Source organism: Crassostrea angulata, chromosome 9 (genome assembly GCF_025612915.1).
Source record: "Crassostrea angulata isolate pt1a10 chromosome 9, ASM2561291v2, whole genome shotgun sequence".
NCBI classification, from domain to species: Eukaryota; Metazoa; Mollusca; class Bivalvia; order Ostreida; family Ostreidae; genus Magallana; species Magallana angulata.
In genome coordinates, this window is record NC_069119.1 from 12,896,258 (window position 1) to 12,918,909 (window position 22,652).

At 31.9% G+C, this 22,652-nt stretch overlaps 1 protein-coding gene and 1 pseudogene across 1 annotated transcript; one reads left to right on the forward strand and one right to left on the reverse strand.

Annotated features, from left to right (window-relative positions):
* The first annotated feature begins 9,100 nt into the window (after positions 1-9,100).
* Positions 9,101-10,584, forward strand: LOC128164147 (neuronal acetylcholine receptor subunit beta-3-like). The gene has a single exon (XM_052827888.1). The coding sequence runs from the start codon at positions 9,213-9,215 to the stop codon at positions 10,416-10,418; it is 1,206 nt and encodes a 401-aa protein (XP_052683848.1). The 5' UTR covers positions 9,101-9,212; the 3' UTR covers positions 10,419-10,584.
* Positions 10,585-14,604: 4,020 nt separating this feature from the next.
* On the reverse strand, positions 14,605-17,598 carry LOC128163939 (neuronal acetylcholine receptor subunit alpha-5-like; annotated as a pseudogene).
* Between the last annotated feature and the right edge of the window lie 5,054 nt (positions 17,599-22,652).

Consider the following 22,652-nt stretch of genomic DNA (forward strand, 5'->3'; position numbering starts at 1 on the left):
CCGTAAATTTAGTAAAAATGTTGTTTGTCTTCTATAATAAAAAAAATCATACAACAGCTTTCGTGATTTTCTGTCTCTTTTGAACTACTATTTTCATCAACATATTAGAGCGAACATTTATCCATACCTTATATATGTATGCAAGAAATTCCATCATGTGTTCATCAAAGCCACAGTTGAAGTTCAACAATGCAAACTAACGAACTCATTTTTAAAAGGTTAAACGTATGTGTATCAAACAATTAAAAATAATGCTTGGTCAGTAGAACTATATCAGAGAAATAGAGTACGTAGCAAAGAAAGAATTCCATTCAAGGATTGTTTTGTCTTTCTGTCTTTTTTTGTTCCAAATACAAACAAGAAGCTTGAACTGAAATAAGGAATAGTGCTCAGTTAGTAGAGTTATACATGTGAAATAGAATATGTTGCGAAGAAAGAATTTCGATCAGGTATTATTTTGTCTGTCTTTCTTTTGTTCCAAACACAGACAAAAAACTTCAACTGAAATCGGGCCTCGTTGAATCTCCAAACGTATAAAACAGGGTTAATGGCGCTATTGAGCAGCGTAAGACTCAGGGATACCGCATGGATTGTTCCAGAATACGTAGAATCATAAAGAGTTCATTGGAGAACCTGGGTGATAATGTATGGACTGTAACATACCAGAAAAAATCCCGTTATCACGGATAGTTTCCGGATGACTCCATTGACATCTTTTGAAGTTTGGCCAGTATTTCTGGAAAAACGAACCGAGACGTTGATAGATAGGTAGATATATAAAAAGATGTTGAAGAGCAAAATGATTACCGTGATCAGCCTTGAAATGATGTTGACTTGGTCTCTCCGAGTCAGGTATAAGATTCCACAATAGATACCGTACTGCGAACGGGTATCGTGAAACATAAAGTAAATGAGTAAAAATGAAAAGATCCAGATGCAAACGCATGTAAACAAAAGGAACCTTTTTGTTACAATTTCGTAGTACCTCAGAGCAAAGATCAAAGCACAGCACCTGTCGATGAATATCACGGTGATGGTTAATAGAGAAACAACGACAAACGGACCAGCCAGGTATTTCTTATATGTGCAGCTGTTGACAATGTCATCCGGTAAACAGAGCATAAGTCCGGTGCAAAAGTCCGTTATAGAAAGGTTGATAGTCAACATATTGATTTGCGGAATCATGCGCCGACATCGAAAAAGAACAATCATGGCAAGGATATTTTCTAGGCATATGGAAATCCCGATAGGAATCAGAACAGAGTTCGTTAAAATCTTGTTTGCCATGGTCTAAGAACATTTGTGGGCAAGCGAGCAGTTTTCAGTACGTTAAGTTCAATATGTAAAAAGTCAGAAGCATCCCCTGATCATTAATTCTCGAAGAATAAACCATACAAAACACAGTCAGGTAAACTCTCCTCAATCTTTCCTCAATACAATAGAACATATATAAGAGTATTCAACATACATCTAAGCAAAATGAGGCAGTAGAAATACATCCCCACTCTTGCATGCAGCGTTTTTATAGTTCTTGAGACCAAAAAACTTTTGACTGGTCAGATTTCTCAAATTTTACCTTCTCATTATGTGATGCTTATTTATTCAATAATACACATTAATGCAGCCAATGGCATTTCGTATGCCCACTAAAATTCTGATATACACGAAAATCTCAGAGTATGGCAATGTACAGAGTATTAAATGAGAGATAAATAAGTAGTAGTTTGGTGTAATTAGAAAGAAAGTTTTGATAATATTGTGGATGTTATGAGGTATTTTTCGAAAAGGACGGTCCTCATTCCTTTTCTTTTTCAAACATATTACATGTAATGAAGTGTATAGTTTTTAGTGTTTTTCTTCTATAAACAACAAGTAAACCCTTCATTAATTTCTTTCATGTCGGTTTTTGTTGGTTTGTACCAAGTTTACTCTGAGGTACTGCATGTGCGGGCATTAGCATCACAGGTTTGTTTTTCTATATCATAATTAAACATATGTACGGATGAAAAACGTTTACATGTATCAGAAGGTATTTTATTGCAAACTTGTTTGATAACGTAAAAGATAACATTAATTTAAATTACATGACACATTAGATTACATTTGATATCCCCCCCCCAAAAAAAAAAAAAAATAAAAATAAAATCCTACTAAGAGCTTTAAAATTAATGTTAAAGAAAGTTTAAATCACATTTAAAAATGTAAATTGTTTAAACACTTCTTTAACGTCATAAGATAGAAATTGCACCATGAAGATCATGATATTTTAACGGCTTTTCCCGCAAAAATAATGCCAACAGAAATTTAAAAAACCATGATTTTTTAGTCATTTTAAAAGAAATGAACATTTTTGAAAAAAAAAATCAGCTTAAAAATTGCAATTCTTATTTCTTTTAACATGATATGCGCATAATTATTCTCTGAACCAACACATATATTATGTGAAAATGATACGATGCTCTATGCTTCCAAAAGAAAATCTGAATACAAAATGACAATATTGTAATGTCGTGCAATATTGAGAAAATTGGTCCATTTCAGTGACGTTATAGATGCACAACTTTTTGGGTACTATACAAGTAGACGTGTGTCGAGATTATTGTGATATACATTTTCTGCGAAATGTTTTAATGTTTTATACAATTACGATTATGATGTGATACAATATGATGTGTGTGGTATCAAAAATTGGTAAAATTAAATGTGGAGATTTTTTTTACCTTATCAAACCTTATTGATTTGGTCAATATATACAAGCAATAAAAAATTATCTAACAGCTAAAATGGGATCTTTGCATATCATTTTCAATTTTTTGTTCCTGTTAGGTTTGTTCATGGATTATAGATATCTTAAAAAATAACGGGAAAAGAAAGAAAATTTTAGACAGGGATAGCATATAGGATTTTAGAAAGCAAGCAATATGCGAAAAAATAAATTCATGGGAAATATGTTTTCATTTGAAGATAAAATAATTGATTTATGGAATAATATATTTATACAATAATGGGAAGATCCTGACAAAGTAGGAGCTAATTCTTAAGTTCTGAACTTCAAAAGGTATAATAATCATGTTTCTAGAGGGATTTGATTTGGCCTGACTTCTTGGCGTTATTTACCCTTAGCGTCATTGTTCTCGGAATAAGTATCGATTTTCTGGAGTCATTGTATCGTGGGAGAAAATCATAATTTTCCAATACGTGTGTATGGTGCAAAAATATGCACAGGATGAAGCTCTGCCATTCAGTCAACTAAATGATAACTGAATGGTCTGGAAAGGTGATGAATGGCACAGATATGCCATTCAGTCAAATTTCAGTTACCTTTCAATTGACTGAATGGCAGAGATTCATCCTGTGATGGAAACTAAGTATTTTGACCGTAAGAACATAAGAAAGGGCATACATCTCACACTGTGACAGATGACATGATTTATTTTTTCAAAGGGTCCAGTCAACATCTTAAGTCGCTACAAAAGGGACACATATATATCGTTACGTACTTTCTTTCGAAAAACAATGGCCTAAAATGACTTGGTGTATTTTTCTTTCTCTCTCACGAAGTCTTATCATATGGCATCATTTCAAAAGCTGAAAGTTATAAGTTTGAGGCCCATTGGTGTATTTGTACTTTTTATATAAAAAAATTCTTAATAGCACTTTTTGTCAAATACTGTATAATTTGAAATGTTTATGGTGTGTCCATGGATTTTTATGGAAATCAGGGCTGCGTTTTACAAAAAAAACATGAACAAATTGATAAATGCTTACTAATCATAAACTAATTAACTTACACTTATCCCCACATACATGTACAAATCAAAGCATCGGGCCACCTACTTGAATTGCTCCACTGAACACAGTAAATACTTAAGGTGTTGAATACTTAAGGTGTTGACCCCTTTATTCTTTAAACGTTTATATTTCATTTAGTCATATAGGATATGACGACAACTTTGTGTTGCTTACGCATGCTGCTTTCTTATGTAAGTAACATTTTTGCTCATTAAAACTTATTAAAATATATTTATTAATTTAATCGAATGAAAACATAAGTAAGTAGACTTTTTTTTAAAAAATGCATATCAACATAAGTAGTAGTTTGTGGGACCTTTTTATGTACGATATGCAATTATATGTCATTTTAATCAATTTTCATAGCATTTTCTGATTTGTTTAGATTTATTCCCGTTTGAAAAAAAATATTTTTAAACTGCTTGGTATGATCATTCTGTAATTCAAGACTTTTACCCATTTTTGTGTTTTGCTTCAAATATATAAAGGTTTAAATAGTCAAATATACATCTAGAGGGATAACGATTGTCAGTTCAATATAGATACATGAACAATTATATTGCAATTGTAGATAAAAGTAAATGCATACGATCCGAAAGTGCAAAAAAAATAAAATTTCTGGAAGAAAAACAAAACTTATTTAAATATTTTTACAACTTAAGTAATATTTTTTTATTCAATTTAAGTAAACGTTTTGCCAATACCTCATAACAAAGACTAGGGTGAAAAATATCATTTATTAGCAAACTATATATACAAACAGTCTTGCCAGACAGTTTTGTGTACTTTTTTTATAGTCAAATATACTGATCGAAGATAAACAACTCCAACAGAGTTAACCTAAGTGCGGTTATTGTAAGTTAAATCATAAAGATGAATGTGATTACTGAAATATAAAACAATTGTTGTTCTTAACGACTATGTCAAAATAATTCGTTCGTATTCTTTTCAGGAATGTCATCAAGGAGTTTTTTTTTTAAGTCTTGATGTCTAAAAAAGTCAATAAATTTTATCGGCTCCTGGTTTATTACAAATTTTAAGAAAATAAATGCATTCTTCGTAAACTGGATGCTCAAAGACTTTATTATACTGTAAAAGGAGAAAATATGGCGCTCTACAAATTTTAGCGCTTTTGGCGCAACTGCCTCTGAGCGCTGAAATAAATAGTGCGCCAACGATTTTCCATATGTGTTAAATTTCTTCAAGTTGCAAAACAATGACGTCAGTCCATTTTTAAGGCTATATAAAAGTGTTCATTTGAATATCAGATGCTCTCGGTTCTGTTTGTTTAAACAATTACACAGGTAAACGGTATAGGTTATCGGGTATAAGGGTATAAGTGCCTAAACATGGATTAATAAATTCAGTTTTAATTGCTTTTTAATATCTCTCATTAGCACCTTGAAAATTGGGCTTCTCCCCATGCCACTTCCATTTAGCACCTCGAGATGAAAATGTGATTAAGCATGGCGATCGTTTACACTGACAATACATGATTGATCATAATTTCTTTGATCTCTGATTAGTGGATATAAAGATAACAAGACGATACCTATTTTTGTGTTTTTTAAATGTAAGATTACTATGAAAAAGATTCCCTCAGGGTGATCGGAACTCATGGTAAATGTAGCATTCGATTTCACTTTTAGTTTCGGGACTCTTCTAGTGTTATCCAAGTCGACACGATAAATTCAAAGTCCGATAACTCAAATTTGTTTACCAACAAAAATTACATATCATTTCCATAAATGAAGTTTTCATATCTATTTACTGACAATTTACACAAAAGTAAGTGTATTGTTCTCAACGACAGTTTACCGTGCATGCTAGATAGAAACCAAAGTGAACACAGAACTAAATTTTGGGCGTGATCGTTTATCAAACAACAACATTTTTTGTATTTTTTTTAAAAAAAAGATGTATGCGCTTAAATATAATTGCGCTAATGAACTGGCACTTGCGTTTGCGCTAAAATATGTATGCGCCAAATTTTCTCGTTTTACAGTATGTTGTGAAATATTTAATGACTTATGTAATTTGTTTCTCTAACAATATTGTATATAATATAAGGGTTTTTTGTAAGGGATACCTAATATTCCTAATATACTTAAAGTAATTTGATTGACCTGATTATGCAAAGTCTAAATGATTTGCTAATACAATAACCGTTATATCAGAGGCTTTTCGGGTACACTATTATTATAGAGTGGGCAAACTGTCACGGTAGACTTCCCGGTACTGAGTTTCTATTAAGATTGGAGACCAGGTGCCTTAATCTTATGCAGACTTACTACGACCTGATTCACAGATTAATTTCCCAGATACCAATACTGCTGGTGAAACTATTTTTAATCCCTACCCTAAACTTAACTCTTCCTGACTATTACCTTTCAAGGACTTTTTTCTGCTATGACCTGTTCGCTGTGTCACCTCTGAGCTCCTTAACCAGTCTGCCTCAGCTGCAGGCTTTGCTGATTGATATGCCCTTGGGGCAGTTCATTCGTAGGGATGTCAGGGCAATCCATTTTCGTAGGTTCGTTCAATTCCGTTTCACTACCAAAGAGGTTGGCAAGTTTGACATTGCAAGAATGCAAAGACAAACAGACGAACGGACAGACAGACAGACAGACTTCTTCGTGAAGATGCTTTGAGTTCAACATTTAGTTTTTGATTTTAAAAAATGAGTCTTTTTTTTTTTTTAATTTAAAAAAACGCTAAGATCGATATCCGTTAAAAACGTTGTTTATGAACCAGAGATCATCTAAAAAGTATTTATGTGAAATCATACGCATTTAATTTGTTTTGATTTGAAATATTCTCAATGGATGATAATAAAAAAAAGTTTATCTATAATTTCTAATAATGTTTTACGGTGTGCTTATTTTTTAGGTCAAAGCAAATATTTCCATAACATCAGTTTTTGTAAGATATTTCATTTGAAACGTTCAAAGTATACATACAGTTATCAATTCATTCATTGCGTATAAGATCATAGATCCTCAGCCTCAAAATATATTTTCATAATTTAAAAAATAATGTTATTTGTTCTTCGATCTTTATAAATGAAATGAAATAAAAAGAAATTTACTGACGGTATCCATGCATTTTACAAAACCAAAACTTTATCTGTATATTTGCAAAGATATATGATGTCGTGAAACGTACTAAAATTCCTTTGAAGATATCCGTCAATTAAAAAACATGTAACTTAAAATTCTATCCAAGATTCAGCTTGTAAAGTTCACACGAATGAAATGTTTGAAATCCAGTGCGTCAAATATTTTATATAGGCCCTAGTAACTTGTAAACAGATTTTATCGCAGTTTAGTTCTTATGCCCCTTATTTTCAAAAAACATATCATTACATCATTGATTGCAAGTAAGCCCACGATAGCAACCATCAATTTTAAATGCTATTATTCGGTAACTCATTTTGTTCCCTCTCATAGATTTGCACTGTCACAACATTATTTTCTTTGTACAACATATGAGTAAATAAGAGACACTATGAAAGCATTATTGCGAAATCGTCAATCACAATGGGATGATTGCATTCTTTTGGGTATTTTTAAACGTCACTGATACAACTTGAATGGCATAAAGATCTCCCAATATTGAGTCAACATTGATAATGGTTCAATTCATTGTTTCAGTACTCTGAATTTGCTAATGCATTACAAAGATGATGTGCTAATGCACGTTTTATCTTAATGAAACCAAAGTAAATATATGAATCAGAGACAAACAAATATAATTGATTAGCATTAATCATGTTCTGTGTAGTTTTTCAACTTGTTTTAATCTTGTTTTAAGCAATAAAATATTTTAATAAAACATCAAAGTGGGACTGAAACTTTAAGAGCTGAATATATATATATATATATATATATATATATATATATATATATATATATATATATATATATATATATATATATATATATATATAAGCAACAAGACTGCCAAACTTATTTAGTTTTAAGATCAAATTTGAACGTTTTTATTTTCTTTTGTAGAGACACAGGTTATGAGATTAAAACGATAAATGTTGATTATGCAGTCGAAGTATTGCTTAAATTAGACAAACATGTCTATGGTGGCGGTGAAATTGTTAGATGTTCTGCGTTCTTAATCAGCACTATTTAACATTCCATCCTCGAATACTCTATGCTAGAGTATTAACTCTAATATCAGAATATAAGCAGTCAATTTTTTTTTATGTACCAGATGACTCGAAAAGGATTGTCTTCTTTGTGGTCGTAAAGAAAAGGCCTCAAACAGCAAATATTCCTCAAATGTGACTGAGATTTCAGCAAACTTTTGCCTACTAATGGTTGTTCATTTAAACTAATTCGTGTGATACAGGGAGACTTCTATTGATAAAATTACATCAATTGCTAAGGGGATTACAAAATGAATATCAAAACAGTTTTCGTTATCTTGAATATTAAAGTTAATGTTTTAGTTATTTCTCCATTGGCTAATTGTGAAAACAATATCACTATGGACCAAGAATCTGCTTTACAGAAAAGGTTGTTTAAGAACTACAACAGGTATAGAAAACCTGCCTGAAATGATGAATAGTGTTAATTTATTTACATTTAACATTATCAATTTTCCTTTTGACATTCAAACATGTGTTTTCAAGTTTGTTATTACAAGCACTACGCTTTACACATTAGACCTTGCATTGAATCAGTCAAATATGAAAACCGATTTTTATATTGGAAACAAGGAATGGGATTTACTCTCAATTAGTGTATATGAGAAAGACAGTATGCTTGATATGTTAATAATCTTAAGACGTAGACCATTATTTCTTACACTAACTAAAATTGTTCCCATTGTTGCATTGTCTATCATTAATGTTATTAGGGAAACTGTTACTGTAATTGAATTTAATTATTTAGACGTGGACATTTTATTTGGAAAGTTACATCACATACATAATGACTTTATTTTGTTTAGCAGATATACTTACTACAATGCCACGAACGTCCTATATTTATTGTATTTTCTAAATTCTAATCAGTCAAATGGTAAATTAGTAAATCATGATGTGAACCAAAAATATGCGCGACAAAGAAACAGTTGTAGAATTATACATACTGTAAAAGGTGGGTGGCATTGATAATTTTTTTTACCAATATTTACGCACATGAGTAGGACTTCATTTTCCAATAATGACTATGATTCACTGACAAAGAATCTGATGCAAAGTTTAGTTACGGGTTGGCTAAAATAAATATTAGATTTATGTTTTTCTGGGTTGATTCTTGCGATAACAGAGATTAAACAGAACCGGATATTGAACACTTGAAAACAGTTTCTACGTGTTGCTTGTCTATTTAGCGTGTCCCTTGCAACTACAAAAATTGTACGTAGTCCATTTTGAATCTATTTATCAGGAACAGAGAAAAATGAATGTCAGCCCATTTATTTTCACTGCTATGTTTTTATGGAGTTATACAACAGTCTGTTGTCATGATAATGAAACAATAGACAATGAATCTATCCTGCAAGAAAAACTGTTTAAAAACTATAACAGATATCGAAAACCAGTCAAGGTCTCTTCGAATCGGATATTTGTGAGTCTTACTTTAGACATTCTCTCTCTACCAAAGCTGGATATAAAGTCGCAAACTTTACATGCTGCAAACTGGTTAACATATTCTTGGACGGACGAGTATCTTACATGGAATTCTAGTGTTTTTTCTAATATCGACTACGTAAGATTGCCTGCCGATAAGATATGGATTCCCAGTGTTTGCAACCTTCAGGAAATCTCTGGTAGAAGATGTTTGACATATGACTCGGTGAAAGACTCAAGAAGCGAGGCTGTAATCCATAGCTCTGGACAAGTATATCTGACAGAAACGATGGATAGTATTGTTCTGTGTAAATTTGATGCTTTGCATTTTCCTTTTGACACCCAGACCTGCATTTTCTCGTTTATATCATCTACCGGTCGATTTCAAAAAACATATTTGGCTGTAAACAAATCTAGTTATGAATCACGTTACTTTATTGGAAACGAAGAGTGGGATTTGATCTCGACAAATGTTCAAGCAAAATTTGATATGCTTAATATGAAAATTGTATTAAAAAGGAGACCCTTATTTATTGTTCTGACGGTAGTACTGCCAATTGTCGCTTTGTCAATCATGAATGCGTTTTGTTTTTTATTGCCCATTGAATCCGGAGAAAAAATGGGTACTTCTGTGGCTTTATTTCTTACTTTTGCTGTTTTCGGAACTATAATCAGTGACACGATGCCCCAAAACGCAGCAAATATTTCGTGGTTTATGGTATATGTGACGACTCAGATACTTTTAAGTGGGCTGACGGTTATCATGGAAACGGTTGTTTTACACCTGTATCATAAATACGCAGGTAGATCAGAAACAATTTACATCGACAAAGTGTGTACATTACATAATGCGAACAACAAAACTAAAGATAAAAGTAAAGAGAAATACGAGTGTGTGATTGCTAAAACAAAGGCAACTGACTCTGAAGAAATGTGGAAAAGTCGGGCAAAGAAATTGGATAGAGTCATGATGATTTTGAATGTTTGTGCAAACATCATTTCTATCTGCATTTGCATGACAATCATTATGATCTAAGTTTGATAATTAGTATTCGATATGTTGTACTTTGGTACATAGCATTATTAAAAGAAAATACTTTGTTCAGGTAATTTATCTAATAATTTGTTTTTTAAATTCATTTGATACATGTTAGGAAACGTTAAAATCATTGAATTGTCGTGGTACGGTATAAAATATTTCAAAAAAGTTAGAATATTCGTATTTTATTTAAATAAATTAAAATAAAAAACCTAATAAACTTATTTGCAAACTAGATTTTCCTTTTTTTGTAAATATCTGATCTAGTCCTTACATTCAAGGATTAATTTTTATGTTAACTTTTCTGGTTTTTAACTACACAATTGAACACTTGGTAACAGATATGATGCTGATCAGCTATAGAGCTGCAAACATTTTTTTCTTGAATGTACCGTTTTGAAAAAAAATAACTAAAAGGCGCCAAATTCAAATCATTCGAATCTTCCGAAATCGTAGCTTCATCATGAAATATACAGGTAACTCTCGATAGCTCGAAGTTCATGGGACCGAGGAAAAACATCAAGGTTTCAAGAGTTCGAGTTTTCAAGAGTTCGAAATTTTCCGGGATTACCGACGGGTTTTTAAATAAGTCTTACCGAATGTTATGATTAAGCCATTTATTTAGTACTAACCTAACACACGTGCCTAAACAACATTTTCTTTTCAGTAAAATATACAGAATTGGATGTTTTTAAAACTAAATACAAACAACTATTGAATAAATTCATCATAATTATTTATTCTATGCATCATATTAAGACCATATTACTCAGTACTACTGGACTTCGAGACGATCGAGATGTCATAAATGAGATAACTGAGAATCACCCATTGTTCCCACTGTACGGGGCCTTCCCCAGCTTTAAGACCCTGTTCAGCAATGATCATAATAATGATAATGATGCTGATAAGCATAACTTTTACAGTTTTATAATTCTAAAATTTGACCATGGCTCATATTTATCGTTTCGTCTCAATTATTTTCTCATTTTCATTGGGTCTCCAAATTATCGTAAAAGGGTTGGTGTTAATACATGTAATAGATTGGGTTTCGGTATGGTCAATCATCAAACAATTATCACCTTGCAGGACAAGTGTTGCCTGAATAAACAACCCCTGACACGGGTCCAGCGTCTAACCCGTGGAGCCATTTAAATGACCAAGTAGGTGTTAATTAGGTATAGCGCTTGGATATACACGGCGACTTCGAGGTATCGAGAGTAAAAAAAAACTATAGTTTATGAACAACGGGACTGTCTGACTTCGAGAGATCAAGGGTTTCGAGAGATCAAGAGTTCGAGAAATCAATAGTAAATTTGCTTAGTTATATAGGGAAAAAATCGGGACCCTAGACTCACTTCGAGCGATCAAGAACTTCGAGCGATCGAAGTTCGAGCCTTTGAGAGTTACCTGTATACCTAACTATATAAAAAGTATAGTAGAATTAAAATTAAAAACATCGAGTAAACACGTAGTTCAAATTGTCTCTTTTGATATAAACACAATAAGAAACTCTATCTTTATCTTCCACGTATCTACCACGCCGAATTAAGCCCATTGTCCCGATTTTTTCGACTTGAGGAAAATAAAAATGCAGTATCTCCCTCATTTGACCACATGGAGATGAAATCTAGGAATTTGGAAAATGAAAGTAACATGGATTTAAAATTAGATGATCAAAGTCAAACTAACATGGACGAGAAATGCAGAACGAAAGCAAAGGAGTTCGATAAAAAATTTCTAATATTCCACCTTCTCACAAACTTCATCACTTTCCTCATATGTACTTCAATAATCATGAGTCAGTACTGGTATCCCTCTGTCTCTTTATCTAATCAATTTAACATTGATCAATTATCATTTTTAAATATTTTTTTAATTGCAGTCTCTGGTTTAAGAAAATGCTCATTTTTTTTATTTTTGAAAATCGTTTATAAAGACTGCAATTTGTTGTAACCATTAACATTTAAAATTTTGGACGAGCTAATTTTAATTATATTCCTTAAAAATTACTATTTCTTAGATGAAACCGAAAACTAGTGAAAAGTATAATATAGCTGGGTATACTTAAGGCAGAAAACAATAGAGGTGATATGTTGAGCAGTTCACAGAAATCATCTAAAAAGGATTGTTTATGCTAACAGTTCAACTTGGGCATTTACAATACATTTTAGCATAGAACTAGTACTCAGAATTTATCTCTATGGATATGTTCTGCCTACAATTGAAAAGTGTTACTCAATGTCTTTAATCACGTAGAAAAATTACTGTGCTAGTATATCAAAATGTAAGTGAGTAAATATTTGTAATATATTGTTGATATATAATTATAACTAGAAACGAATTTATCATGATAACAACAATACTGGATATTGCAAATGTTCATAATTTAACGCATCACAAACAATATTTTAATACTTTAAACTGGATCTTTGCCAAATTAGATATCTATTACACTTGATCATGATAAAATTGAATCCTTACATTAAATATGGTGTATCTTTTTCAAAAATTTAAAAAGATCCTAATGTTACGAGTTTAAAAGTCGTTTCGATATTTATTTGGAACATTACATCATTGTACAGTGAACACAAATACATTCAAAATTGTGTATGTTTTCAAATCCATTTTTTGAAAAGAAAGTCTTAAACTTCAAAATTTTGATATTCAAGGAAGAAGTAATAATACAAATTTCTTCAAACTAATTGTTTTAAGATTTATTTTAAATGAATCGCTCCAATAATATACATGTATTACTGTTCAATGGATAAAAAGACAAATACATTTATTGTTTTTGTTAATATGATAGTATCGTCAAACCATTTAAATGATCAATTTATTGAATCGGTGTTAAAATGTGTCCATTGGACTATGTAAATAATATGATTGGGTTTAATCGTCGACGTTGTTAGTGCATTAAAAGTTATAGTGCTGCTTTCTTTCACTGAAAAAAAAAAATTAACAAAGCATGCATTACAGTAATGCAATTTAACGAATTGCTATTTATTCGTAAAATTGCAAACATTTGTAATGCAAATATGCTGGTAGAAATACGAAATTTAAAGGCCTATTTCCATTCAAATGAATATTCGGTATTAGAATTTTTTAAAATTTATCTTTTGAACAGTTGTAATGCTTTAACCTCTTTATTTCTTTGCATTGTATATTCGTCGAAGAATGAACACACCGTATAGAAGGTGTCTTCGAATATATATGAATAATTTTAGCTGACATATTTCTGGTTAATCAATTTCAATTTCAATAGAAACCTATTCAGTACATCTTTACCAGATTGGAAAGGCTTTTATATAATAATTGTCTATTGTTTATTTTCTTTGCTTTAATTTTGTTCTTTTATTGACTGTAAATGTCTTTAGAAATATCACCGTCTTACAATCTCAACAGAATGCTGAGTGGCAAATCTAAAACTGTTTTGGAAACCATTAAACACAAAAACGCATAAATACATGTATTAACCAGTTCATTGTTTAATACAAAGCGAGGGGTTTTTTTTAGAGTTAGATGAAAGGTTGTATCCTTTAGGTTGAATTTTAGTTTAATGAGAGTGGAGAGATTCTGTTTATGTATGTACTTTTTTCCATTTATAAATATGTTGAAATGTACAAAGAAGAGCTTATACGAGCCTGTTCTACTAGATCAACATAAGAAGGAATATCTATACCTATCTCATTATTCAAAATGAAAAACTTGTTTAAAATTACACTCAATAAGTATATGTATTGTTTGTTTCAAAACAATACAGGTATGTTGACGTCAATTTATTTGTACATGCATGGAAAACCATTCTTTTTTTGTTTTGTAACTTGAGATGTTCTATTAAAAGGAAAAGAATATCGGTAATTTGTTACATATATGCCCTTGTCCGTTTAGTTTGACATTTTCTTTATATTCCTGACCAAAACATAATGAAGAGCAGCAGCAAATATCTACAGCAGACTTAAATCAATCACAGGCAAAACTGAATTATTTTAAGACTGAAAATTGTTCCCAGAATAGTGTTGCTTTACCCAATGGTACATGTGCATGTACACTTGTGCACTTGCATTGCTTTTGCTTCAAGACAAGAATCAAAGCGTTGACACCCAATGATTCGACATCAAGTTTTTGCGAACTTCATTTCAGTCGAAAAAAAATCATGGTCACGAGTTTGTTTTATATTTTACTATATGCAAATTAAAGTTTTTACCGAGAATTCGGCAATGTTAATAATATGAATGCATACATATCATTGTAATCAATCGGCAGTAATTTTTTATGTCATTATAGATATACATATATCTATGTAAAATTATCTATTTATCGATTAAAAAACAGCATATTCTTCACAAGATAGTTCGTACAATAATGAATGCTTTGCATCCACAAGCAAGCAACCAATTCCATTACAGCCAAACACTTTAGTCATAAACTACAAGGGTCAATCAAAAAATACGAAGACTTTTGTCATATCTATGTTACTTAACGTCATATCATTACTAAATTTGGTAGACATAATTTAGCAATAGTTTTCAACAATTTGCAAGAAAAAAAGTTAATAAATTTCTTTTTATTTCTAAGAATTATTTAGAATTTAATCCTGCAAAAATGAGGTCACGGCGCACGGTCAAAATGTGTGTTATGTCAACAATAAACCATATTATGTTGAAAGTAATATCTCCATAAATAGGGCTTAAAACCAAATAATATTGAAACTTCAAATTTAGTATAGTTCATAGTATTCTATGTACCAAATAATGACGGAATAAATTGTTTTGTCGAACAGATATTAGTAACTAAAGTCAGGTAGTCCTATTTAGAATTGACTAAAAACATCGACGTCGCCGGACGTCACGGCGCAACGAGAAGTACAAATAAAATAGATTTAACTCAGGAAAAAGCCGATACAAGCTGTGAAAATGCTCAATGGTGCAAAAAATAAGTTATCAATTATTTGCAAGTTTGTGTTTAACTGTAATAAATTTTGTGGGGGAGGTGGTCATTGTATTTTGAATATAAAACAGTCTGAAAGAGAGTAGAATATCTGTAAATAGTTGGTCAAAAAGAAGTAACGTCAACCGACGTTCAGGGTTATCCTTACTGTAAACTAAGAGATACACGGTTAGAAAATGAAAACTTTGAAGAACTAACTTATGATTCTCGTACAAATGTGTGCAAATAAGATGTTTAGTGGTTAAGTGCCATTTTAAATTGTAAGGAGAAAGGCACAAGAGACTAAGCATGATATAAAGATGGGGTATATTTATAAATTGTGCGTGTTTAATCTTGACGTCATGTTTTGAACGTTACCGTGCGCCGTGGTGACAAAACATGTTGTTTTTAAAAAGGGGTAACAAAAATACGGTCTCATCAAATGGACTAAAACTTGGCATATCAATAATTTAAGTGTTGGTGCACATATTTATCTGTTAAGTATGACTTTCATGAAAAATATATGATAAACAGCCACATTGTCTTCGTATTTTTTATTGACCCTCGTATCACCTAAAAAATCAAAATATTTCAGCTTAAAAATTGATATATTTCTCAATATCGTTATACAGATTTCTTTGCTTATGTAAATCATAATAAGGTGTTAAATTTGGCCACAATTATCTCGCTCTCTTGAGTTGTCCTGTACAACTCAACCGATGAAATACATTTTTTCAGAAATATTTGTAAATATGTCGCTATATGGGTTCCAAAATAAGCAAACATCTGGAAAAAAGTAGCAAACCACTATATTTTACATCCATACACAAGAGACAGTTGAAATATTTGAAAGGCTTAAAGTCCTAGTAAGAGTATTTAATTGTAGAAGCACACTTTTTACGAAGAGTTTATTGAATCATCACATTGATGAAATCTGGCATTACTTTGTAGATCTAATGCATCATGATCATTGACGCGCAGACACAAAAAGATATTACACTTGTGCAAATATTAAAGATCATAAAGCCTCTATCTAGACGTTTTGCCCAATTTTTCCATTTCCTTGAAAGATGTGTTCTTGTACGGTCGATGCTATCTGTTTTCATTTTCAATTCATTGAAAGAAGTTTTCACTGAAGTTACTGTGTCGCATGCCATTTCTTCTAATACAGGATCCATTGTCAGATACCTCACTTCTAAATAATACAAACGCAACACAAATGTTTCAATGACGACGTTTAAGCCACTGACAATAATCTGAATTGTCACATACACCATGAACCAAGAAATATTTCTGGAGTTTTTTGGCATCTCGTCGCTAAGAATACTTCCAAAAACCGCAAATGTCAGAAATAAAGCCATAGACATTCCTACCTTTTCTCCAGATTCGATAGGCAACACAGAGCAGAAAACATTCATGATAGACAAGGAGATGATGGGAACAACCAGTGTCAAAGTTGGAAATAAAGGTTTTCTTCTTAATACAACTGACATGATGATAATGTTATTGTATCCCATTTTCGCCATTTTTTTCGTGCTTGATGACACTAAGGCCCATTCTTCACTTTCTGCAAAGTATTCAGTTTGGAAAATAGACTGGTTGATATCAATATCCGTTCCAAAAACATAATTATAATAAGAAAAAAACTCAAAACTACAGATCTGAGAGTCAAAAGGAAATTTCTGAGCGTTTAAACTGCAAATGATGGTGCTTTTAATTGCTTCTCCAAGAACAACCTTTCCGAAACTATCAACTAAAACTTCACTACTTGTGTCTGCAACAGATCCGTATGTCAAACATCTTTTCCCAGAGATTTCTTGAATATTACAAATAGACGGAACCCAGACTATGTCCGCAGGTAGTCGGAGATACTGTATGTTGGAAAATTCACTCGAATTCCATGTAAGATATTCGTCAGTCCACATTACTTCTAACCATGTTGCTGTGTGTAAAGTCTGCATTTTCATATTCAACTCCTGTAGAGATAGAAGATAAAAGCGAATTCCAATCGGTACCTTACTGGAGTAAACCTTGACAGGTCGCATGTACCTGTTGTAAGTTTAAAATAATGTTTCTTGAAGGTTATTTTCTATTCCCATAGTTCCATTTTCTTGACTTCTTGCTGTTGGTGCTGAAATTAGTACTAATATCACAACCTTCAATGTTGTAAACAGGTCTAACACCATTCTTTTCGTTCCTAGAGATATGCTTCATGAAGCTGCACTGGGGTCTGACTTTTATGTGAACACAGTTGTATTACCTGTCAGTTAGTATGATCAGATCAGATGAATCCAGTTAAAATTTCAATTCTTCTTGACAATGGGATCAATATCATAAATTTTCCAGAAAGAGAGACCAGTTATTGCCTTGCTATCATGTGCTTACTTTTGTCGAATACATCGAATACAATGGTAATTAAGGCATTGCTATCCTATGTTATCGCCTAAAATAGCAAGTTTAAGTAGTACGTAAAACAATGTACGTGTATTATATTATACTTACATTGCTTTTACTGAACAAAGATTTGAATGTAAAATTTTATTTTTTTCCAAACGTATGATTTCTGCAAATATTTAATATATCTTTAGGTGTCACAACAGTATCCCCCCAAATATGTCTACTACATGCACCTACACACATATATTCTCTCTCTCTCTCTCTCTCTCTCTCTCTCTCTCTCTCTCCCTCTCTCTCTCGTGCATTCGGGTAAAATGCATATCCATTATCAATACATTTCTTTCTTTTTCATGCATCAGCGGTTCTAAATGTTTAAAAGCAAATAAAGAACAAGATCAATATGCATCTCATTTCATAAGATTTAATGCAACGCCCAAAATGATATTTCAAATGATGGAAGTTTTGCGTTATATAGTTTACATATTGGTTACCTCTGAATCAAAATAGAATATGAAAGTATTATCGATCGAACTGTAAGGAGACGAACTTTTTATTTTTTAATCGACTTAGAAATATTTTTATTATGATAGTTGTTAATCAGTCTTTGCAGAATGCAATTCTTTTACTAGTAATTATAATAAGGCTCTTTAATGATTAGAAAATAGACCAGGGTGCCTCAAACGACTGAGGAACTGCGTCAACATTTACTAGTGGACCCCACATTGATAAATTCCTGAATAAAGCCAATAAACAAAAATACATATACTCTGTCCCAAGTTTCAGCTTCCATCACTTTACTTTTTGCGTAATCTCCCGATAATCATAAAGACATTGACGCTCAAACAATATCAATTCATTAAAATGAAAAAGTCCAGATTATCTGTATTGAAAATCGCTCCCTCTACCGCTTCAGGTTTCAGTTCACCACCAAAAATAGAAAGTCTACATGGATTTTGCATTGCAAAAGGCATAAATGTACCCCGGATTATAACGCTACAAAGATTGTGCGAAGTGTCCCGAGTACTTCCGAATGGAAAAAAGGTGTAATCATTTCCCATTTTCAATGTTCGTACGATGTGTTTTTTCTTCGTTCATGTGAAATTCTCCCGGTAAAATTAGATGATGCATTAATGAAAAAATCTTGAACTATTTCCCTTTTATCGATCTGAATATTACGACATTGGCATGTACATATAATTATGTTTACTTTAATTTAAAATCATCAAAAAGTGATGATCGCAATAATTTAAGATAGATTATAGCAAAACTGCTGCCTATATTGATGGGTTATTTGTTTCCTTACAAGCAATGCCAAGTCCCAATATTTTTAATTATCACTTGTTACCTTGAGTGATGTTCTATTTTATTTAACCTTTTATGGTAGAGGCGAATATAAAGTAAGAGAGCGATATATTTCTAGTGTCTCTTGGGTTTAACAAACGGTAGTTCTATTCTTGAACAAACACAGATTATTATAATTGAGTGAAAATAAAGTAATTTTCTTTAGTTCATATGTCGCACGTTAAATTTTCTGTCACATTGAATAGTAAAAATGTTGATAAAATGCTTTTATAGTAGCTGTAAGATACGATAAACACTTTTTGAAAATCAAGAGCGCAGTTTGTAAACATAGCTGTTTTAGACAGTTTTGATAGATCGTCATTCAAAGGGCTTTAAAATGTTGCTAACGCCCGACCGGCCATGGTGATAAGAAAGCTCTTTAGTTCATCATTTCTCCTTAGCAATCTCATTAAAGACAATAGAGAGGAACAAAGGGATTTGAATCTGTATCATTGACTGATCCGTATGTAATTATATCGATGGAGATATTTAAACAATAAAATGCTTTCTTTGGTGAATCATTCGGGATGTGAAGGTAGCAACATTGCAGGAAAAAATACATAACCCGCGTTATTTATATTAACATCTCTCTGTAATAAGTAATAAATTAATTATCAAAAGTTAGTCAAATTCACTTAATTACTGTTAACGTACAAAAGTACGTTAGCTAAAAGAAACAGCCAAATCGTCTCATGTGAGACTTTGAGTCTGACATCATCATGATTATTTGGTGCAGTCCTTGATTTTTCGTAGGTCCCTGTAGATAAACAGGGCGTGTAATTCCCGATCTGTCAATTTCTTCTCAGTTTCAGCCGCTGTAGATGTCGACAATGGATAATCCGGGAGTGTAGATTTCGGTCTGGCTGTTTCTTCAGAGCTATGAATTAACTACAAGTTTTCGTAAGAATTAGAAGGAATCATACTTGATAGATGTAAATATTTAAAAATGAATACGTGGAAAATGTTAGACTGTGTGGAACATCTATATTTACTTCGATTTTCTTTCCAAATAGAATTTGCCTTGAAGCCAGAGTAACCTTCCCTGAACTGTTCTAAAATTAACCTTACATCAGACATCAATTAGTTATTTTCTATTGCTACATCTATGACGAATGAGAGAATGTTCTACCACTCGTTAACTACAAAGGCTGCATTTTTAATCATAAGTGCAACGCGAGTTCCGTATGGAATGAGTCTTAACAATGAAACGCCTAGTCGAGAATTTTCTCTACAAGAAGAATTATTCAAAAATAACAACAGGCACATCAAACTGGTTAGAGGTCTTTTGGAAAGATGATTATCTTGCCTGGAATTCGAGTGAATTCTCCGACACCCAATACCTCCGACTACCTGCGGACAAAGTCTTGGTTCCATCCATTTGTAACGTTCAAGAAATATCTGGTAAACGATGTGTGACTTATGGATCTGTTGCAGACACAAGTAGTGAAGTTTTGGTTGACAGTTCCGGACAGGTTGTTCGTAGAGAAGACATTCAAAGCATCATTATGTGTGCATTTAACACCCAGAAGTTTCCTTTTGACACTCAGACGTGTGAGTTTGAATTCTTTCCCACAAACTATTGTATACATGGCACAAATATTGCCTACAACCGGTCGAAATTTATAACCGAGTATTTTGCAGAAAACGGAGAATGGCCATTAACTAAAAAAGTAGGTCATTGACGTACTTTTGTTAAAGTGAAGAATAACACTATCATGTAAGGTCTTTCACACAATAGTTGGTTTTTCATCAGTGGAGTAAACGTCATCCTTAAGGTTTTCCCCCTAAAATCAGGAACATTGGCATCATAAAATGTAAACCAGAGTTCAAAGCTATACCGTTTTGCAAATATTTGATAATTTTAAAAACAATTCACTCTTAAGAATGACAAATATCAAATTTTATAGACAGCCAAAATAATGTCGGTTTAACTATTAGAAAGTCATGGTATCTTACTTCAAAGAATATTTCAATTGTTTAAAATCATATTATGATTTATGCTTTACCATAAAGTTTGGTTTCATATAAAAATAACAAAATACCTATAAATTTTATCAAAATATTTTTTATAGATAGAGAATATAACAAATGAAAAATCTTTGAAATTGCGATATGAAATTACTTAATTTAATACATTGTATGCAAGTAACACGAGATTAGAATTTGCACTATGATTTTATTTTCAAACGAATGAGCAGAAACAATATTTCAATTCGACCTAAGTGTTAGCGAGCGATGGAGTAACAGTTTAGGGGGTTGGGTGGTCTAAAAGTATATCTAGTTGTCATTTAGTAAGGGAAATTCTTGAAACTCATACTTAATTTTTAAGACTTGAATGTTTTCCTATAACTTTCAATAGAGCTCATCTAAAAAAGACTAACATAGTCTAATGTGGTCAAGACTACTATGAAATCAATTAAAATTCCATGGGGTCAATTTTCGTGGATTGTGGGATTTTTGCTTATTCGTCGGGGTGTAATTTCGTGGATGTATCCGTTTTCAGTTTAAGTAAAAAACTTTTTCAGAATTTGTTTTCCCCGAGGGTGTAATTTCGTGAAGGAGGGCTACCCACATATACCATGAATTCTAATGTTCCGAAGGTATCGAATTCTTATTAGATGAGTTGTAATAAGACTAATGGTAGAGCTAGAAATGTGATCAAGTTAAGAATTTTTTTTTTTTGCTTTAGAACCATTTAACAAGAGCTTGGACTTTGGGTAGTTGTGTCAAACAGCAATGTGACATAGGCCTCTCTATTTCATTGCTGGCCACTCAGCCAAGGCTCTGCGAAATCAACAAGATTTGTCTGGATTTTAAGTAAGACTAAGTAATCTGTGTATATTTCACTTGAAGCTAGCGTCATTTAAACTTGTAAACTTGTTTTGACGCAAGAAAAAGGTAGTTAGGTCCTATCGAAAGTTCAAGGTCTTGTTAAGATGGTTCCATTTATAGTGATTAAACATGGTGTGATGAAATGAGAATTAGTGACTGTTTAGATTTATATAACGTTTTATGTTTAAGTTGAATATTTATATACGGTCAGAGTTCGAATATATTACTTATGGCAACTATTTGATGTGACAAACCTTATTTCTAAAAAATCAAGCAAGGTTAAGGTCAAGATATAGTAAACGATTATAGACAGTCTTTTTGGGGCTAGAAACTTTATGACATCATAATTGAATTGATGAATCTTTTCCCGTATTTTACGGCTTTAAAGGAATAGTAATCATTTTAAAGAAGAGGTCAAGAGCTTGTTTAATGTCATTTTTGGAAAGACTGTCGGCATTCTAGATATATATTTCATTAGTCAAAAATTGACAAAACTCCGACATTTGTTACTTTTATCCTTCATATTTCATAGAAAATAGTTGTTTAAAACATGATTTTTCAATGTGTTTACCAAAATTTTAAGCCCCGGTACACCCTATGGAACAAAGATATTGCTAATTAAAAGAATTTATATCTTGAATTTCATAAACCTGTAGGCACCTTACATGTACTAGATCTTGACTTTAAGAGTGCTCATCTGGCATGACCATTTTTAAACATATTAAAATCCTT

Bases quoted from the DNA above. Each gene is read 5' to 3' on its own strand.
- LOC128164147 (XM_052827888.1), top strand. From the start codon at position 9,213: ATGAATGTCAGCCCATTTATTTTCACTGCTATGTTTTTATGGAGTTAT.